At 36.7% G+C, this 15,442-nt stretch overlaps 1 protein-coding gene across 3 annotated transcripts in view; it reads right to left on the bottom strand.

The window, feature by feature from the left end:
• LOC124789765 (cholinephosphotransferase 1) overlaps positions 1-15,442 on the bottom strand; it is a 161,482-nt gene that overhangs the window by 123,227 nt on the left and 22,813 nt on the right. For 2 of the 3 annotated variants that reach the window (XM_047257220.1, XM_047257221.1), the window contains exons 4-5: positions 9,089-9,192; positions 7,463-7,594 (exon numbers count right to left, since the gene is read on the bottom strand). In XM_047257220.1, the coding sequence (XP_047113176.1) occupies positions 7,463-7,594; positions 9,089-9,192 (236 nt within the window). The remainder of the gene's footprint in view (positions 1-7,462; positions 7,595-9,088; positions 9,193-15,442) is intronic. The other variant, XM_047257222.1, reaches the window with a different exon arrangement.

Here is a 15,442-nt window from a genome sequence, read left to right as displayed (position 1 = left end):
TAAAGGATGAAGTCTGTAAGCCTAAATATTTCTAGAATTCTTTTTCATTTTGCCTGTCCATGACTTAACGCATCCTCCAAAATGTTGTTAAATGTAATGTGGATAAATGAACACTAAGTCTCAATACTTTTCAACTGTACAATAGCTGACCAGTCACTGGAGTCGGTCAGAAGCAGAAAGTGTACTCTGTGACATCCCCATTATAGAACAGCGAAAACAATCAATTACTGACTGAAAAATTTAACTGGATAGATAAAAAATCTACTCACCAAGTGGCGGCAGAACACACACATAAAAGACTGTTGTAATTTGTCAGCTTTCGGAGTCAGTGGCTCCTCCTTCAGGCAGAAGGGTTGAAGGGGAAGGAAGAAGGATGAAGGAAAAGGACTGTAGAGATCTAGGAAAAGGGGTAGATTTCAGTAAAGTCACCCAGAACCGCATGTCAAGGGAGCCTTAGCATATGGGATGAGAAGGAAAGACTAATTGTTGGGGACTGCATTGAACAAGATTCGAAGAGATCTCCCGATCTGTGATTCTGGGTGACTTTCCCCAAATCTACCCCTTTTCCTAGACCTCTCCAGCCCTTTTCCTTCACCCATCTTTCTTCTCCTTCAACCGTTCTGCCTGAAGACGGAGCCACTGACTCTGAAAGCTTGCAAATTAACAACAGTCTTTTACGTGCGTGCTCTGCTGCCACTTGGTGAGTCGATTTTTTATCTATCCATTACAGAACTAACATTTTTTAATAATTTTATTCAGTGCATTTTAATACAAATCACACGAGATGTCTTAATTACAGTAGTAGTGTGATAGACGAATATTAGTAAGACGCCTTTTTAGCAACAAGATTCAGTTCATTACTTTGCTGTAATGTGTGTCCACAGTTTCTATAAATTTTTTACATGATTTATCTTGCTTTCTTATGCTTGAAAATGATTTAATACCAAAATTGTAATTTTAAAATAAAATTCCAGCAGCCGAAAGCAACATACCATAATTTTAAAAACTCAGTCCATTCTGCTGTGACAGTTAACACAAATGAACACTTTTTAGGATTTGTATGTGTAATACAACACTTGACAGCATGACTTACAATAACATGGAACTTCACCCGGAGGCAATATTATGTATCAATCTGAAGCAGAATGGATGGCGAAAGACATTGGGAACTGTGGGTTTATCACACATTTTCATCCAAGTTCACTTTCATGCTAGCCGACGTTGAAGGTAGAGTAGGACATAGATGAAAGCGCAACAGCAGACAATGACTATGCTACAGTGGAATAGGACTAGCGGTGTAAGTATCAAACTGCGAACACTTACTTTCACTTATTAACAAAAGCCACTAACTATTAAAGATACAGCCATCATTTACCATGTCACAGTAATATGCAAAAATAAGCATAACTATTTTTTTAAACTGTTCTTTATAACATGGAACAGTCATCCTCAAACATACCCAAAGATGTGAGATCTGTAAGTCAATGTTTGAACACTATGTGCAAGATTAACAGAAGCAAAAAATCATTGTTCACACAAGGTCCTGCTAACACTTCAGTACTGGGTTGAGTTCCAAATGACAACATTATCCACTTTGTTACTATGCGAAGTGTGTTGATCTGTAATAAGTTACACATCATGAATATCAGGTAACAATATTTTCAATTAATCATGATTTGGTGAATTATGTATTATCAGTGGAATGTTATCGTCAGTGCTTGAACTTTTATGGACTCTTAGGCATGAGGCGGTACCTAATAAACACAAATTTCATTATTAGTTGATCTACTTGCATTATAGTTTACCACAATCCATAGCACAAGCCACTTACTTGTATAAATTAATATCCCGGCTGCCGAGATCAACGTAGCTGACACAAAATAGTAAGTGGCAAGGAATTGTTTATGGAAGTGACTGAGTAAGGAAGATGCAGACTTTTCTTTCTTATTCTGTGTTGATTGTAGTAGGGCTATTACTACGGTAACAGGTTTAACTTGAAGGGACATTGCAAAATGTGCCTGGAATGCTTTTAAGTGCAATAAACACAGAAATCTCACTGCTAGGTTGGCATATGCCTGATTAACATTTGTTGGGAGAATCCCAATGACATAACTGACTGACAAAGGAGGTTACCAACAAAACACTTGTTTCACCAAGTCTTGAATATTAATCTTCAGTTTGGTAAATCTAACAAACTAAAGAAGAAGTGGGGCTTAAGACAATTTAAAGGAGGGTTATACACTTCATCATTCATTTTGTTAATCAATACAAACACAGTCTATTACAGAAATGCTCAACAAAATCTAGTTAAATATGTTATAAAATGGCATCGGTCAACACCTTCCACGCAATACCCATGAAGGTAAATACATACAAATGAATGTTGTTTCTAAATCAATCACACACACACACCACAGAAAGGTTTTCTTCCACAAACATGACCTATTTTCATGTGAAAATATGAAGGTAAGTCAAAAATTATCTGGACTCTTCATACAAAACTTTATATACTTCAAAAATTTACACATTGTTTTTCAATATAGTCTCCCTTCTTTGAAATGCACTTGGTCCAGCAGTCCACAGGCTTATGGATTCCTGCCGAAAAGAAGGTTTTTGGTTGGTTGCAAAGTCATTGATACACCCCTTCCTTCACCTGTATGTCTGAGGAAAATCAATGACCTCACAAAGTGTCTTTCAGCGGCCCAAACAAATGAAAGTCTGATGGAACAAGATCTGGACTGTAAGGTGGATGCTCCAGCTGGTCAAAATCCAATATCCAAATGGGTGAGACAAGCTATGTGAAGATAGGCATTAGCATGCAATAGCCAACACTTTTCATGAGACACAACCTCGTTGCTTGCTGCAAATTGCTGGTTTAAGTTTGTTAGTCAACAGTGCACAGTAACATTCTTTCTTGATGGTTTTTCCATTCTCCACATAATCTTCCAGTACAGGCTCCTTTGCATCCGAAAACATGTTTAGCATAACCTTTCCCACCGATGCCGCAGACTTGAATTTTTTTCTTCACTGGTGATTCGGGTTCCTTCTACTCCATACTATGGCGTTTTGATTCTGGCTCATAGTGATGAGCCCGTATTTCATCACAGGTCACAATTCCTTCCTTCTGTAAGGATCAAGCAAGTGTTGGCAGATGTCAAGACGTTTTGAGTTTGTGATCTTTAATGAGTTGTTGTGACACGCATCACATACAAATTTTATCAAAGCCAAGTTCATCATGGATGATGGTGTAAGCAGGACCATGACTGATGTTCAATGCAAACACTATGCAATCAAGAGTAACCCGCCTATTTGTCAAAACCATTAATTGAGCCTGCATCACTTTGTCAGCCATTGTTGTCATTGACGGGCACCCTGCTTCCTGTTTGTGCATCACATTTGTCCGGCCACTTCTGAACTTCTCAATCCACTCAAAAACATTTGCCCATTGTAATGTACTGTTCCCGTACTGTGTAACAGACTATGATTAATTTCAGCCACTTTCACTTCCTCTGAGCAAAGAAATCATATCACTGCCCTTTGTTCTTTTTGTGCAAACTGCTAGTGGGGTGGATATGCTTATGCTGTCACTACCAGCTCACTTGTTGCAATGAATGTCAAGTGATGCACACGTCCCCACTGTAGTACGTACTCAAGCATGCATTCACGGAACGCAGTATGACTACTGCAATAAGTTTTTTAAAAATATCTCGATAATTCTTAACTAACCCTCATATTTCAGGCACGCTAACATGATCCTTCATGACAATACAACAATAAAGAATTTGGAAAACATATTTCATAGTAATTTCATGAACAAGACACACAGCTTTTAATGTTCCAAGAAATGCGTGCAAATTCATTGTTTTAAATCAGTATTTAAAATATCTGAAAGGTGAAACTAAATGGAGTGGTTAAACTGTTCTTTTCCATAAATTTATCCCATTCACACATGGCTTAATACACTAGTGTTAACCTATTTATGCACCTGGAAGTCCTTGTCTGCAACTAAAATAATGAGTATGTGAAAGCCAGAATGGTAACCCCCCCCCCCCCCCCCCTTGTCTCAGATACCTTTTGAAGGAAAAAAGGAAGATAAAAAGAGTATAACATCCCATTGACAATGAGATCATTGGGGAAAGGGCACAAGGTAATCTTTGGGGGAGGGGGGGGGGGGGGGAGAAAATTGTCTGTGTCCTTTTCAAAGGGATCATCATAGAATCTACCTTCACATATACAAAAATATGGATGGCTCTCCTGAATGTGAATCCATTGTGCTAACCACTGCACCATCTTGCTCACTATTTTTGACATAAAACATGGAACAAGAGAGAAGGACAATACTTATGAGTCATACAAACACTCTCTCTGCACAATTAGTAATAACTCAAAAGTAAAAAACAGTCAAAAGTACAATTTGTGGACTGTCTGCCACGAGTAAACAAGTAATACAGTAAAGGTATTTGAGAGAATACCAATTTGATCAATAGTTGTTAATGGAACACACAAAAGTGTCAGATGTGACTGTTGATCAAGTTCTGTCTGAAAAATTTATTGTTTGTCTCCCCCCCCCCCCTTCTCTCTGTCTTACACACACACACACACACACACACACACACACACACACACACACACACACAGTTGCTGTGGGAAGTCAAATTATAAAATATAACAATAGTGTACCGGCAGAAGTTTAAAAACCAGTACTGCACTCGTATTTATTTGCTGATATGAGACCACAACAGCTTCACCAAGAAGTTGGTATTCACCACTTGCCTACGACAATACTCATTACAGATGAAAATATGAAAGCAACCATTGTTCAGGACACATTTAGTAGTACAAACTACACAATTTTCTTTTTTAGTAGGAGCAAGTGCTTAAGCAATGCATTTACTTCAGGTTGTTACAGTGAAAATTAAAAAACTGATGAAAAAGCCAACCCAAAGCAAAGGAGGGTTAACTGCCACCTCAATATAAATCAACTGACTTCAACCATGTATTAGTAAGATTAAAAATTGATTTTTAAGTCCTCTGCAACTTTGAGAAAACTGGATAAACTAAAAAGTAATGCACATGTTGAGGTAATTGAATTCATTAGGAACATGGCAGATGTTTAACTCTGCACAATGCAGTTCAGTATTTAAAATGCTTAAATTTACCTGAAATTACACTTATTTGGCAACAAACATATGAATACTTTAGTACTATACTGAGTAATTTATTCTCATTAAATTTTATTTTTTGGAAAAGAGTCATCATTGGTTGGAGAACTCCATGTAGCACTTGGAAAGAGGCACACTCCAGTAACTTTTGATACTGAACCCAATAGTTCTGCAGTATCAACATCTCAAGTAAACATGGTTTTCAATGCTGGTTAAGAAAATTCCTAACATTTGAAATTGGTATTGAAGACATCATAAGACTGACACCTTTTTTGTTGTCCTTATTTAACAGACAAGGGAAGCTGAACATGTTAGCAGTACAATGTTTTGTCATTACACTGAAACAGGAACAAGGTCTCTGCTCTCTGTATTGCACTAAGCATTAATAATGTTACACTGACCTGTTTTGCAATTTGGGGGGGGGGGGGGGGGGGGGAAGGGGGGGAGACCAAACAGTAAGATCATCAGTCCCTTTCAAAGGAACCATCCCAGCATTTGCCTGACGTGATTTGGGGAAGTAACGGATGCGGGTTTGAACTGTCGTCCTCCCAAATGCGAGTTCAGTGTGCTAACCACTGCGCCACCTCACTTAGTCATGTATTTCATACAAATGATCACAGCACACCAGTGTCTAAACAAAAGTCAATCTGTGTTTGTTTAATGGACCAATTTGGTATCATGGAGATAAATGCTGTGCCTGGTCAGTAAGATTTCAACTTTCTTGCGGACATAATAAAATGCTTTTCTTCTTCTTCTTCTGCCTATCCATTGATGGATGTTGGTGATCACACAATGCATCTTTATTCTATGGACTGTATTATGTTGTAGTTGATCTGCACTTTGTTATCTGTCCACCACTTAATTTTATCTAACCAAGATATTCTTTTTGATCGCTTTCTTCTTTTACCCTAATTTTTTTCTTGTATTATCAACTGAAAAAGCATATATTTGGTACTTCGTATTCAGTAAGATATGTCCAAGGTAGTGAGTGTTTCTTCTTTTAAACATTGTTAAAATTTCTTGCTGTTTTATGTATTCTTTGCAATACTTCAGTGTTAGCTACTCTTGCTGTCAATAGTATTGTATGCATTCTGCAGCAAATGCACATTTTGAAGGCCTCAGTGTTCCTCGCTGTCATCATACTTAAGTGTCAGCACCATATGGAAGTACAGACCAAATGTAACGTAACATCTCACCAAACAAATTTAGGTCACTAGGTCTGTATCTGAGAAAATTTTCTTAAATTTAATGAAGGCATTATGGGTATTCTCTGTGTGACATTTTATTTCCACGTATGATCTGCAATCTTCGTAGACCCACATACCAGGACACTTTAACTTGTCTACACTCTGTATTAAGGAGCCATGAACCGTAGATTTGCATTTGTAAAGGAATTGGGCTGTTTTGTAAAACACAAAAACTGTGTCTTTTTGATGGTAAAATTCAGACCAAAATTATGGCTGTAATCTCCTACTGTGTTGACAGATTACTCAAGATCGTACAAGTTATCAGCAATCCATACTGTATCATCAGCATGGGGAATGTTACAGGCGGAGACTACATTAATGTTTATGACTTTTTCTGTATTACTAGGTGCTTGCTGAAAAATACTTTGTGTACAAACTGAATAACAGGAATGTACCCTTGTTGGAATTCTCCATGGATAATAAATAAGTTGGTGACCTCGTCATCGAAGTTAACATGCGCTCTCCAATCCCAACGTAAATTCTCTATATAGCAGATGTCTCTGTGATCTATATCCATTCTTTTGGAAATTTCCATAAGCTTATCATTATGTACTCTATCACAGGCACTTTATAATCAATACAATGTAGGTATACATTTTTATACTGATCATAGCAATTTTGCACTAGAATTCTTTCAAACATCACCTGAAGAATTTTTTTTGTATTGTTCTGGAGAACTGTGAGTGCCGATGTACTATTAATACTGAAGAATTAATCAAATTTTCCTCACACCTAACAGATGCATTAAAGTTTAAGAGACTAATTATTGTAATTTATTGTTTTAACAATTGAATGAAAAGTAAAGACACTGTAAGAGAACTCTGTGTAAAAGGAATCACTATTCAATTAAAAACTATCTCATTTTTGCTGGATGTACTCTGATTATGAACTTGTCATTTTGAAACATTTTGTGCATTACCTTTTAGTTTTTCCATTAACTGTCAACCATTAATCTTTTACTGTATCTAACTGTACTTTTGCACTGTTAGAAGTCAGTGAAAGATGGAGAGAACCTACAATTCATAATCTAAGCATGTTTTTTCCTTGACTTACGGCAACTGTTGAGCCATTTTTGCCTACACCGCCAGTAAAAATGACTACAAAGTTCTTGTAGAGTGTTACAGACGCAACAATAATGGTCGAGAATCCTAGTAAATACTTCATTTCATAACTAGTGTAAGGGATCTGTAAAAAGAGTTCAAATGATCACATGAAATGGAAAAATATAAAAACAAAAATACATCAAACAGATTTTTGTCACAGGCAAGAAATGGATGAGTAATTTAATGTAACAAACATAATGGTCACAATTGGAAAAAAAATGGGTAATGTGACAACAAAATTTCATGAATCTGTGGACCTGTTAAACTGTAAGTCTCATCATTCATCTCTCTCATGTGTGTGTGTGTGTGTGTGTGTGTGTGTGTGTGTGTGTGTGTGTGTGAGAGAGTAAAAATACAATTATCTAAAAATAAATTGTGTGTCTACATTCAAACTCACAAGAATAATCACAAGAAAATCATTTAGTGCACACACATGCAGAATAATGCAACGAATTCAAGTTACGATGTCTTTCATATCTGGATATCTTAGTAACCAAAATCCTTGGACAGGACATCACCTGGCTACAGTCAGAAACATAATAATGCTGAAACAAACATTATAAATAAAATTAAGTGCAAAGGAAATTTCTTGAAACAATTCATACAGAAATTAATGATGATTAACAGGAAAGACAAAACTGAAAGAACATTAAAACTATAACAAAAGTTATTAAAGAGACTGTTAGAAGCACAAAATTTAAATCATTAAAGCACGCTCTTTTCCTGAAAGTGTGTCTATCAATAGAAAACATTACTTCCTGTGGGGTGTGGGTAAGGGAAAACCATAAAGAATTAACATATAAAATACTTTAGCAACCATCTCCAAAATGCTTTAGGAACCATCTCCAAAACACAGATGGTTTTCAGGTGTACAAAAGTATTTATGGTTTTGTTCCAACAAATTCTACAGCGTTTTGTGGCCACTGTAATTCAAAGTGAAAATCTTCTGGGTGATTAGGCCAACCAGGCACACCAGAAGTCTTGTGGTCCAGATCCCGGCAAAGAGGTAGAAATATCACGTACTGAAGTAATAGAAGTTTGAAGAGAAACTTGATGTGGACAAATCACCCACAAGACCAAACTTTCAATATGGAAGCTGTCAGAATAACTGCCAACTGAGGAAATATAATTCATTATATCATACATCACAACAATTTACTCATTAAGGCTATTCATGACTTCTCAAGAAACAACATCATGTCTGATGAACAAGATGCCAGCTGAGGTAGGAACTAATTTTGTTAATAAAATAATTCACATAAAAATAATTTTAAGCTTGTACATTTGCAAAAATTTGCACTTAATGATTAAAATAAACATAAATGACATTACATCTAACTTAAGAAATTGTGTGTGTGTGTGTGTGTGTGTGTGTGTGTGTGTGTGTGTGTGTGTGTGTGTGTGTGTCTCATTATGATACGATAGATTGAAGTTAATGTAAAACACAATTGTGGCAAGGCAACAAGTTCAACAGCTGACTATATACAATTCTTCTAGAAAAATGTATGTACGCTGGTTACAGAAATTAAATTAGAAACGTAAGTATAACTAAGCTACGATATTTCACTGAATTTACCTGTGTCATCCACACACTTGGCCCAAATATTGAAGAAATTAAATGAATGAGTATGATAGTAAATTGTGCTTCGGTTACATCAACTTTGCCAAATCGTAGAGTACCTGGAAAATAGCAGGTACATGAATTAATTATTTTTCAAATTTTAAAACAGAATATCAAGAAACTATGCAAGGATTGGGGGAAGTGTCAAAGTTATGATGATGTCTAAAAATTTCCAAAACAAATAAATTCTGTTCTTTTTATAAAAAAATTGATCCTAATCTTAAAAAATTAATAATACAAACAAAAAGTGAGAGAAATGATTTAAAAATGGAATTAAGCAACTGCATGAGAAATGAGCCCTGAGATTTTCATATATGAACCCCCCCCCCCTCCCACACACAAAACAGAAAAAATTTCTTGTGCAGCAAGTGAAACGGATGCTGCAATATCACCTTCAGTGGGTTTCTGCATGGGTGAGAGCAAAGAATCAAGACTTGAAAATGCAGAAAATGTAAATTTGGACAGGCAATCAGGGCCTTTACTTATTCAATCATTATTCAATTAGACATCAGTATGTGTGACAGTGTTACAGAATATGTCTTAATAAGAACATAGTTACTTGTAAAAAAAAAGGGGGCGAACTAACAAAACATGAAAACAACAACAGGAAAATACAGTATAAGAAATCAATGCAGTCACCACTACTAGTTCTGAGGCCAAGAATATAACTCGCTTATTATTAACTTCACCAGATGAGAAAAGAAAAGATATTACTGAATTGAGTACATTCTACTAGCTAAGAGACATTAATGCAAGAGAAGGAAATTGTAGTACTGTAGGCTAAGCACATGTAACGGAATTCTGTAACTTACACAAAATGAAAATAACTAACACTTTTTTAGTTAACGTGGCATTAATAAATTTGTTTGGGTAGTCTTACGGTCTATGGAAAGTTGTCAGCAATGCAATCATTGACAACTATTCCATTATAAGATAGGGATGAGCCCCAATATCCAAAAAAATTTCAAAACAAATGCTGCACTTGTCCAATCATCATTTAAAATAGAGGGCAAATCTCCAATCAACCATTTAACTGCCTTTGAACAGTATACAAACAATTTTCAATTGGAATATGGGACCGTGTTATAGTAATACTATAAGTGTAGCATTCCAGAGGCTCTTCATGACACAGGAGATAGCTACAAGGTTAACAAGGGGTCCGACGTTTGGGTCTTGATGTACATCAAGTTTTGCAAGGACATTCTAGATTCAAAATAAAGAGACACATGTTTTTGTTTTTTGCAGGACACTATGGAGTTTTTCAAAAACTCAAGGTCAGAGGTGATGACGGAAAATTGTTTTTTCAATGCTCTACATCAAAAGATCACCTACAAAATAATGTGGAGTCCAAAATCAATAATGTTCGAGTTATTAACATTATTGTGTTATCTTGCTGTAGCTCAGGCACCTGTCATTCTCATAACTAGCAGAACAAGTTGGTGTCCAAGCAGTTGAAGCATTAGACTATCAAACCACTGATCTCCATTTTCAATTCTTGGTCACAGCTTTGTTTTGATCTGATTTTTTCTCAGTGTGTTTGGTAATATTCTGATAACCAGAATGCTTTTCTTTGCCTTTTTTTTGAAATAACATGTCAGTAGATGTGGTTAATAATCAAATAAGTACATGTAATGCATTTACTTCGATCATGATACATAGTACAAAAATTCTGAATAAAGTTACACAATCCTACACTGGGCAATATTCCATCAATGTGACTGTGGTTCCAACAGTGTTCCTGTGTTTGCAAGAACCCAATAGAACATTTGGTCAACGGGTCTCCTCAAGGTGTTGAAGATCTCCAGAGGGAAACATTTTCGTCACATGCTAAAAACGGGAAAGTTGACCTCCCAACTGTACCAATCATATTTGGATCACATTGTGACACCATATGTGCAGCAAAATAAATTGTGCCTAATACTAAATTCATGGGATGGGCAAATTGATGTGCCATGCAATGATAGGATGATCATGGACAATACTGTGAACTGTGAAAGTGACACCACAATAATGTATCTCTCTTTCTCAAACGTATGAGGTTTACTTTTTCCAACAGGTAAAGAATTTCATTGCACAACTTCAAACTAATGCAACATCACGGCAAAGCAAAGTATTACAAGTTACAGCAGATGCTACAAAAATTCATGTGTTCATATACAATCATTGTCTGTGCCAGTCTTTCAAGATATGGTTTTATGCACTTGGTATGCATCCATATCGATATCTGATTGCTCTGCTTTTAGCAATGTGAATTAGATATGTCTTCCACAGACAATGAATCAGAAAACATGTCAATACAGTAAGATTTTGTTCAAGTTATGCGCATGGTGTGGGAAATATTTATGTTTTGCCTGTTTCTTAAACTTTCACCCCACGGATTGCAAAAATACTCATGAATAGCTGATCAGTTAGGATTACACAATAATATACTTCAGTGTATTACTATGTATCACGATGAAAAGAACTGCAAATAAATTATAGACACTTATTTGATTATTAATCACATCTCCCAATGTTTTACTGGAAAAAGGGGCAAAGAAAAGTATTCCAATTATCAGAATATTATCAGATACACCTGGAAGGGGTGGAGGGGAGAAACACAACCATTCCGCTAGATGCAACAATGATGGGTACCAACACTGCAAAATGAAAACACAAAAATGTTTATGGTTCTGACATTATAAACCTTGGATCCCACATTGTATTTATGCAAACCGTTTGTTTTTTGATGATCTTTCGATGAATAGCATTGAAAATACGATTTTCAGTCACCAACTTTGAGCTCAATTTTTTTGAAAATTACTCAGAGTCTAGCAAAAAGCTGAAACACGTCTCTCTTCATTTTGAATATGGAATGTCTTTGCAAAACTCTATCAAAATTGGTGACCCACATATCAGACTCTCCCCTTGTAAGGGCAATGAAGCTAAGCTAAAATGATCTCAATTTGTCATAGTGACCAGATCCACGTACACCGCAATCAGGAGGTCAGTTTGACTGTCCAAAGTTTTTTTTTACACTTAGTTCCAACCACCAACTTTACTACAGCTGCCCTATTCACAAGGGTCCCAGCATCACAAGCCTGCTTGGATCCTGTTACAGGAAAAGAGTAAACACATAAGCAGTAGCAGGGACCACTACAACAACTTAACAAAGCTAGAAACAACAGAAAGGAATAATGAGTCAATGGAATAACAGCCAGTTACATATTCAGCAAAAGAACACTCTGCTAACAAGTGGAGAGGAGAGCCCTTAATTACAACCAGGGTAACTCTCAACACTCAGTCTAGACTTTCATGGTATAAAGCTGTACCCATAAAGTATGGTAAAAATCTCGATAGGCTACTTTGTGAGAGGACAAAATGACGGGTTGCTCACCAACCCACTATGCAGATTTGTCAAAAGTCTCCTACCCTTTCAACCATATGTATTAGGTATTACAAAGCTGACTCGAAATTAAATGACAATACTGACTGGAGCTTTGAGAGCTCTACTGACATGTGATCAGTATCAGTCTGATGGCGTTAATGCTAAGCTGGGCTTCAGAAGCATTGAGATCTAGACACTGCTGTGAAATAGCTCTGTCAATGTTCACATTGTTCATGTGCCTTGCCAACCTATTTGGGCACTGGAAAGTTGTAGCACCAGGGGTACAATTTGTAGAGGTCCTACTGCCATGTGTAAGTTCCTGGGGCACCATTATTCTGGCCCAAGAGAAAGAATGTTGTAATAGCGGACAGGAAACTTTGGCGATGACTTCAAACTATGAGGTACAACTAATTAATTCTATAGCGCACTTTACAATATAAAGATCGGTTAAACAGCTAGTAACATTGACCTTGGAAATACAACTACTTTTACTACCTTTTATTTAGGGTCCAAAGATAGATGAATGAAGTTGGAATAGGAATTACATCGTATCAAGGACAGGTGAAAAATGAAGATCATATAGAACTAAAATCAGGTTGTGTTGCACTACGCAGGGACAGAGCAGGGACGTAATTTAAAAGAAAGCTTTGCTGAAAACAAGAAATATAAAAGAAATATCACAGATATTGAAGAACGGCCTGTTTTAAAAACAAAAAAGATATGCCGTGGCAACTATTCGAGTGTATGCACCAATGTTAGTTACTGTATTAACCTGACTATAAGATGACCCTCAATAGAAGATGATGTACATTAATTTTTACACGAATGCTTAAGAATTTTTTATTTTTCACGTGTTCTGACTACTCAACATTGAAAATCATTTTGTTGATAAAGTATCCACCTAAAAAAGTTAACACTATACCATGTATGGAATCACTATTTTTAATCACAACCACCTGCTGATATGCAGCAGTTTTTGAGTACTTTCATAACAGATTCACTTGAGATTCTATCCCTATGAAGTAAGGATCACCAGCTTAACATGGATACTGAAGGTTTCTTTAACCCCACCCCCCCAATGGAGTGAGGGCATGGTCTCCTCGACAAAGCTATTCACTGTAAGGCTGCCACAGGTGGGCTGTTAAATACTTACTCAAAACATTTATTACTTAAAGTTTGCGAGGTCATGTCGCAAAATCTGTGTTGTCCTTGCTATCAGATCTTTAACTTCCTGAGTGAGGTGTATCCTGAAAGAATACAACAATGACATTCTTCTTCTATTTTCTATTAATCAAAGAACCTGGTATTCTGTTCCAAACAATTTTCAACCAAACCAGTATCAGGTCATTTGTCATCCATCCCTTTTTGGCATCCAAGCATAAGTCCCACTGGGAGTTCTTTTTCAGCATAATTTTCCTGCAAAGAAATGTGTGTGTGGGGGGGTGGGGGGGGGGGGGGGTGGGGGTGGGGGTGGGGGGGGGGGGGGGCGGCGGCGGCTTCCTTCCATCTGCTAGTGCACTCAGCATTACCGTTAATCAATTATTCAGGCCTTTTCATTGCCAGAACTTCTTACAGGAACAATTTCAACAGTTCCCACACTGACTGTAACATCTGACGGCATATCAAAATATATAGGCATCTGATCCACATTGCCCATATATGACCTAGCAGATAATCATGCCATTTCCTTTGACTGATTATCTGCAATACTGATGGTGACTCAATCTCAGTTGCATGTTGGCTATGTAATGTGCTTCTAGGGGCAACAAAATGTGGTTTTCAGTACTTCATGTGATTATTCACTGAATTTAAAAATATAGACTGCTGTAGTAATCTACTACTTAACACAAGCAATCTTATGTTAATGGTTAAAACACAATAATTCAGTATTAAAGTTGTAAACAGCGCACATGTTGTGAGGCAGCAGAACCCGTGGGCACAAATTACTTAGATTACATTTATCAAATATTTGAGAATTAGAGCACTTAGCCACTTCAATCAAATTTCACACATAATTTCAAACTCTTTTTGAAACTTTTGTCACTGACACATCCCAAACAATAGTGTAAGGAAAAAAGTTCATCACTTACTGTAGTTCTGCTATTCAAACAGTAAAACTTCACCATCAAGCACTACATTTTAATTTATTACTTATTTACTACTAACTCCATTCACAACATATTTGCAGACAATATCCACATATACCACTGAATGTATCTGCAGAATTATATACACATACAACACCTAGTTCATGAGATGTGACATCTTAAATATGGATGTTTGATTCTTTAAAATATTGGGTGTGGATGGGTTAATGTAAGATGCTGATAAGCATGGCTTGCCACTGCACTAGCATTGTTCTGTGCCATAACATACATCCTGCCCTCTTCATAATGTTCACACACCAGCCAGTACTTGTTTGGAATTCCGCGACGCATGCACTTGGAAAATTCCTCTTTACCTCCAGTGCCTTCATTCAGATATTTCCTCAAATAGCAGGGACAGTTTCACTCCGTTTCTCTTGCATGTACTGAAAAACTTGCTCTTCCAGTTCATTAATCTTCTCTGCTTTGGTCTCCTGAAAGTACAGCATCTATAAATGGTGTTCTTTAATTTTTCTCTATCTGGTACCACATATGAACATTTACTTCCATGACACCAAATTTTCCTCCTGGTGCACAGCTGTTTGTAGCCTCTGCTTCACGAATTATTGTTAACTTAAAATTAGCATCACACTGTCTACATGAACCAATCTTGAACTCAAACTCTTAAGTCACGAGGCACGGCTGTAATTTGCATCCATCACAAATTGCTACAATTTAACAGTCCATACAATGGTGATAGTATAAGCAAATTGAATGATAACAGTATTTTGTCCTCTTGGCTCCATACAACCAAGCAGGCAGAAATTGTGACATTTCAAATTTCAATTGTTGTCCACC

The sequence above is a fragment of the Schistocerca piceifrons genome, chromosome 3, assembly GCF_021461385.2.
Source record: "Schistocerca piceifrons isolate TAMUIC-IGC-003096 chromosome 3, iqSchPice1.1, whole genome shotgun sequence".
Lineage (NCBI taxonomy): Eukaryota > Metazoa > Arthropoda > Insecta > Orthoptera > Acrididae > Schistocerca > Schistocerca piceifrons.
This window is presented reverse-complemented; position numbering and strand designations above follow the sequence as displayed.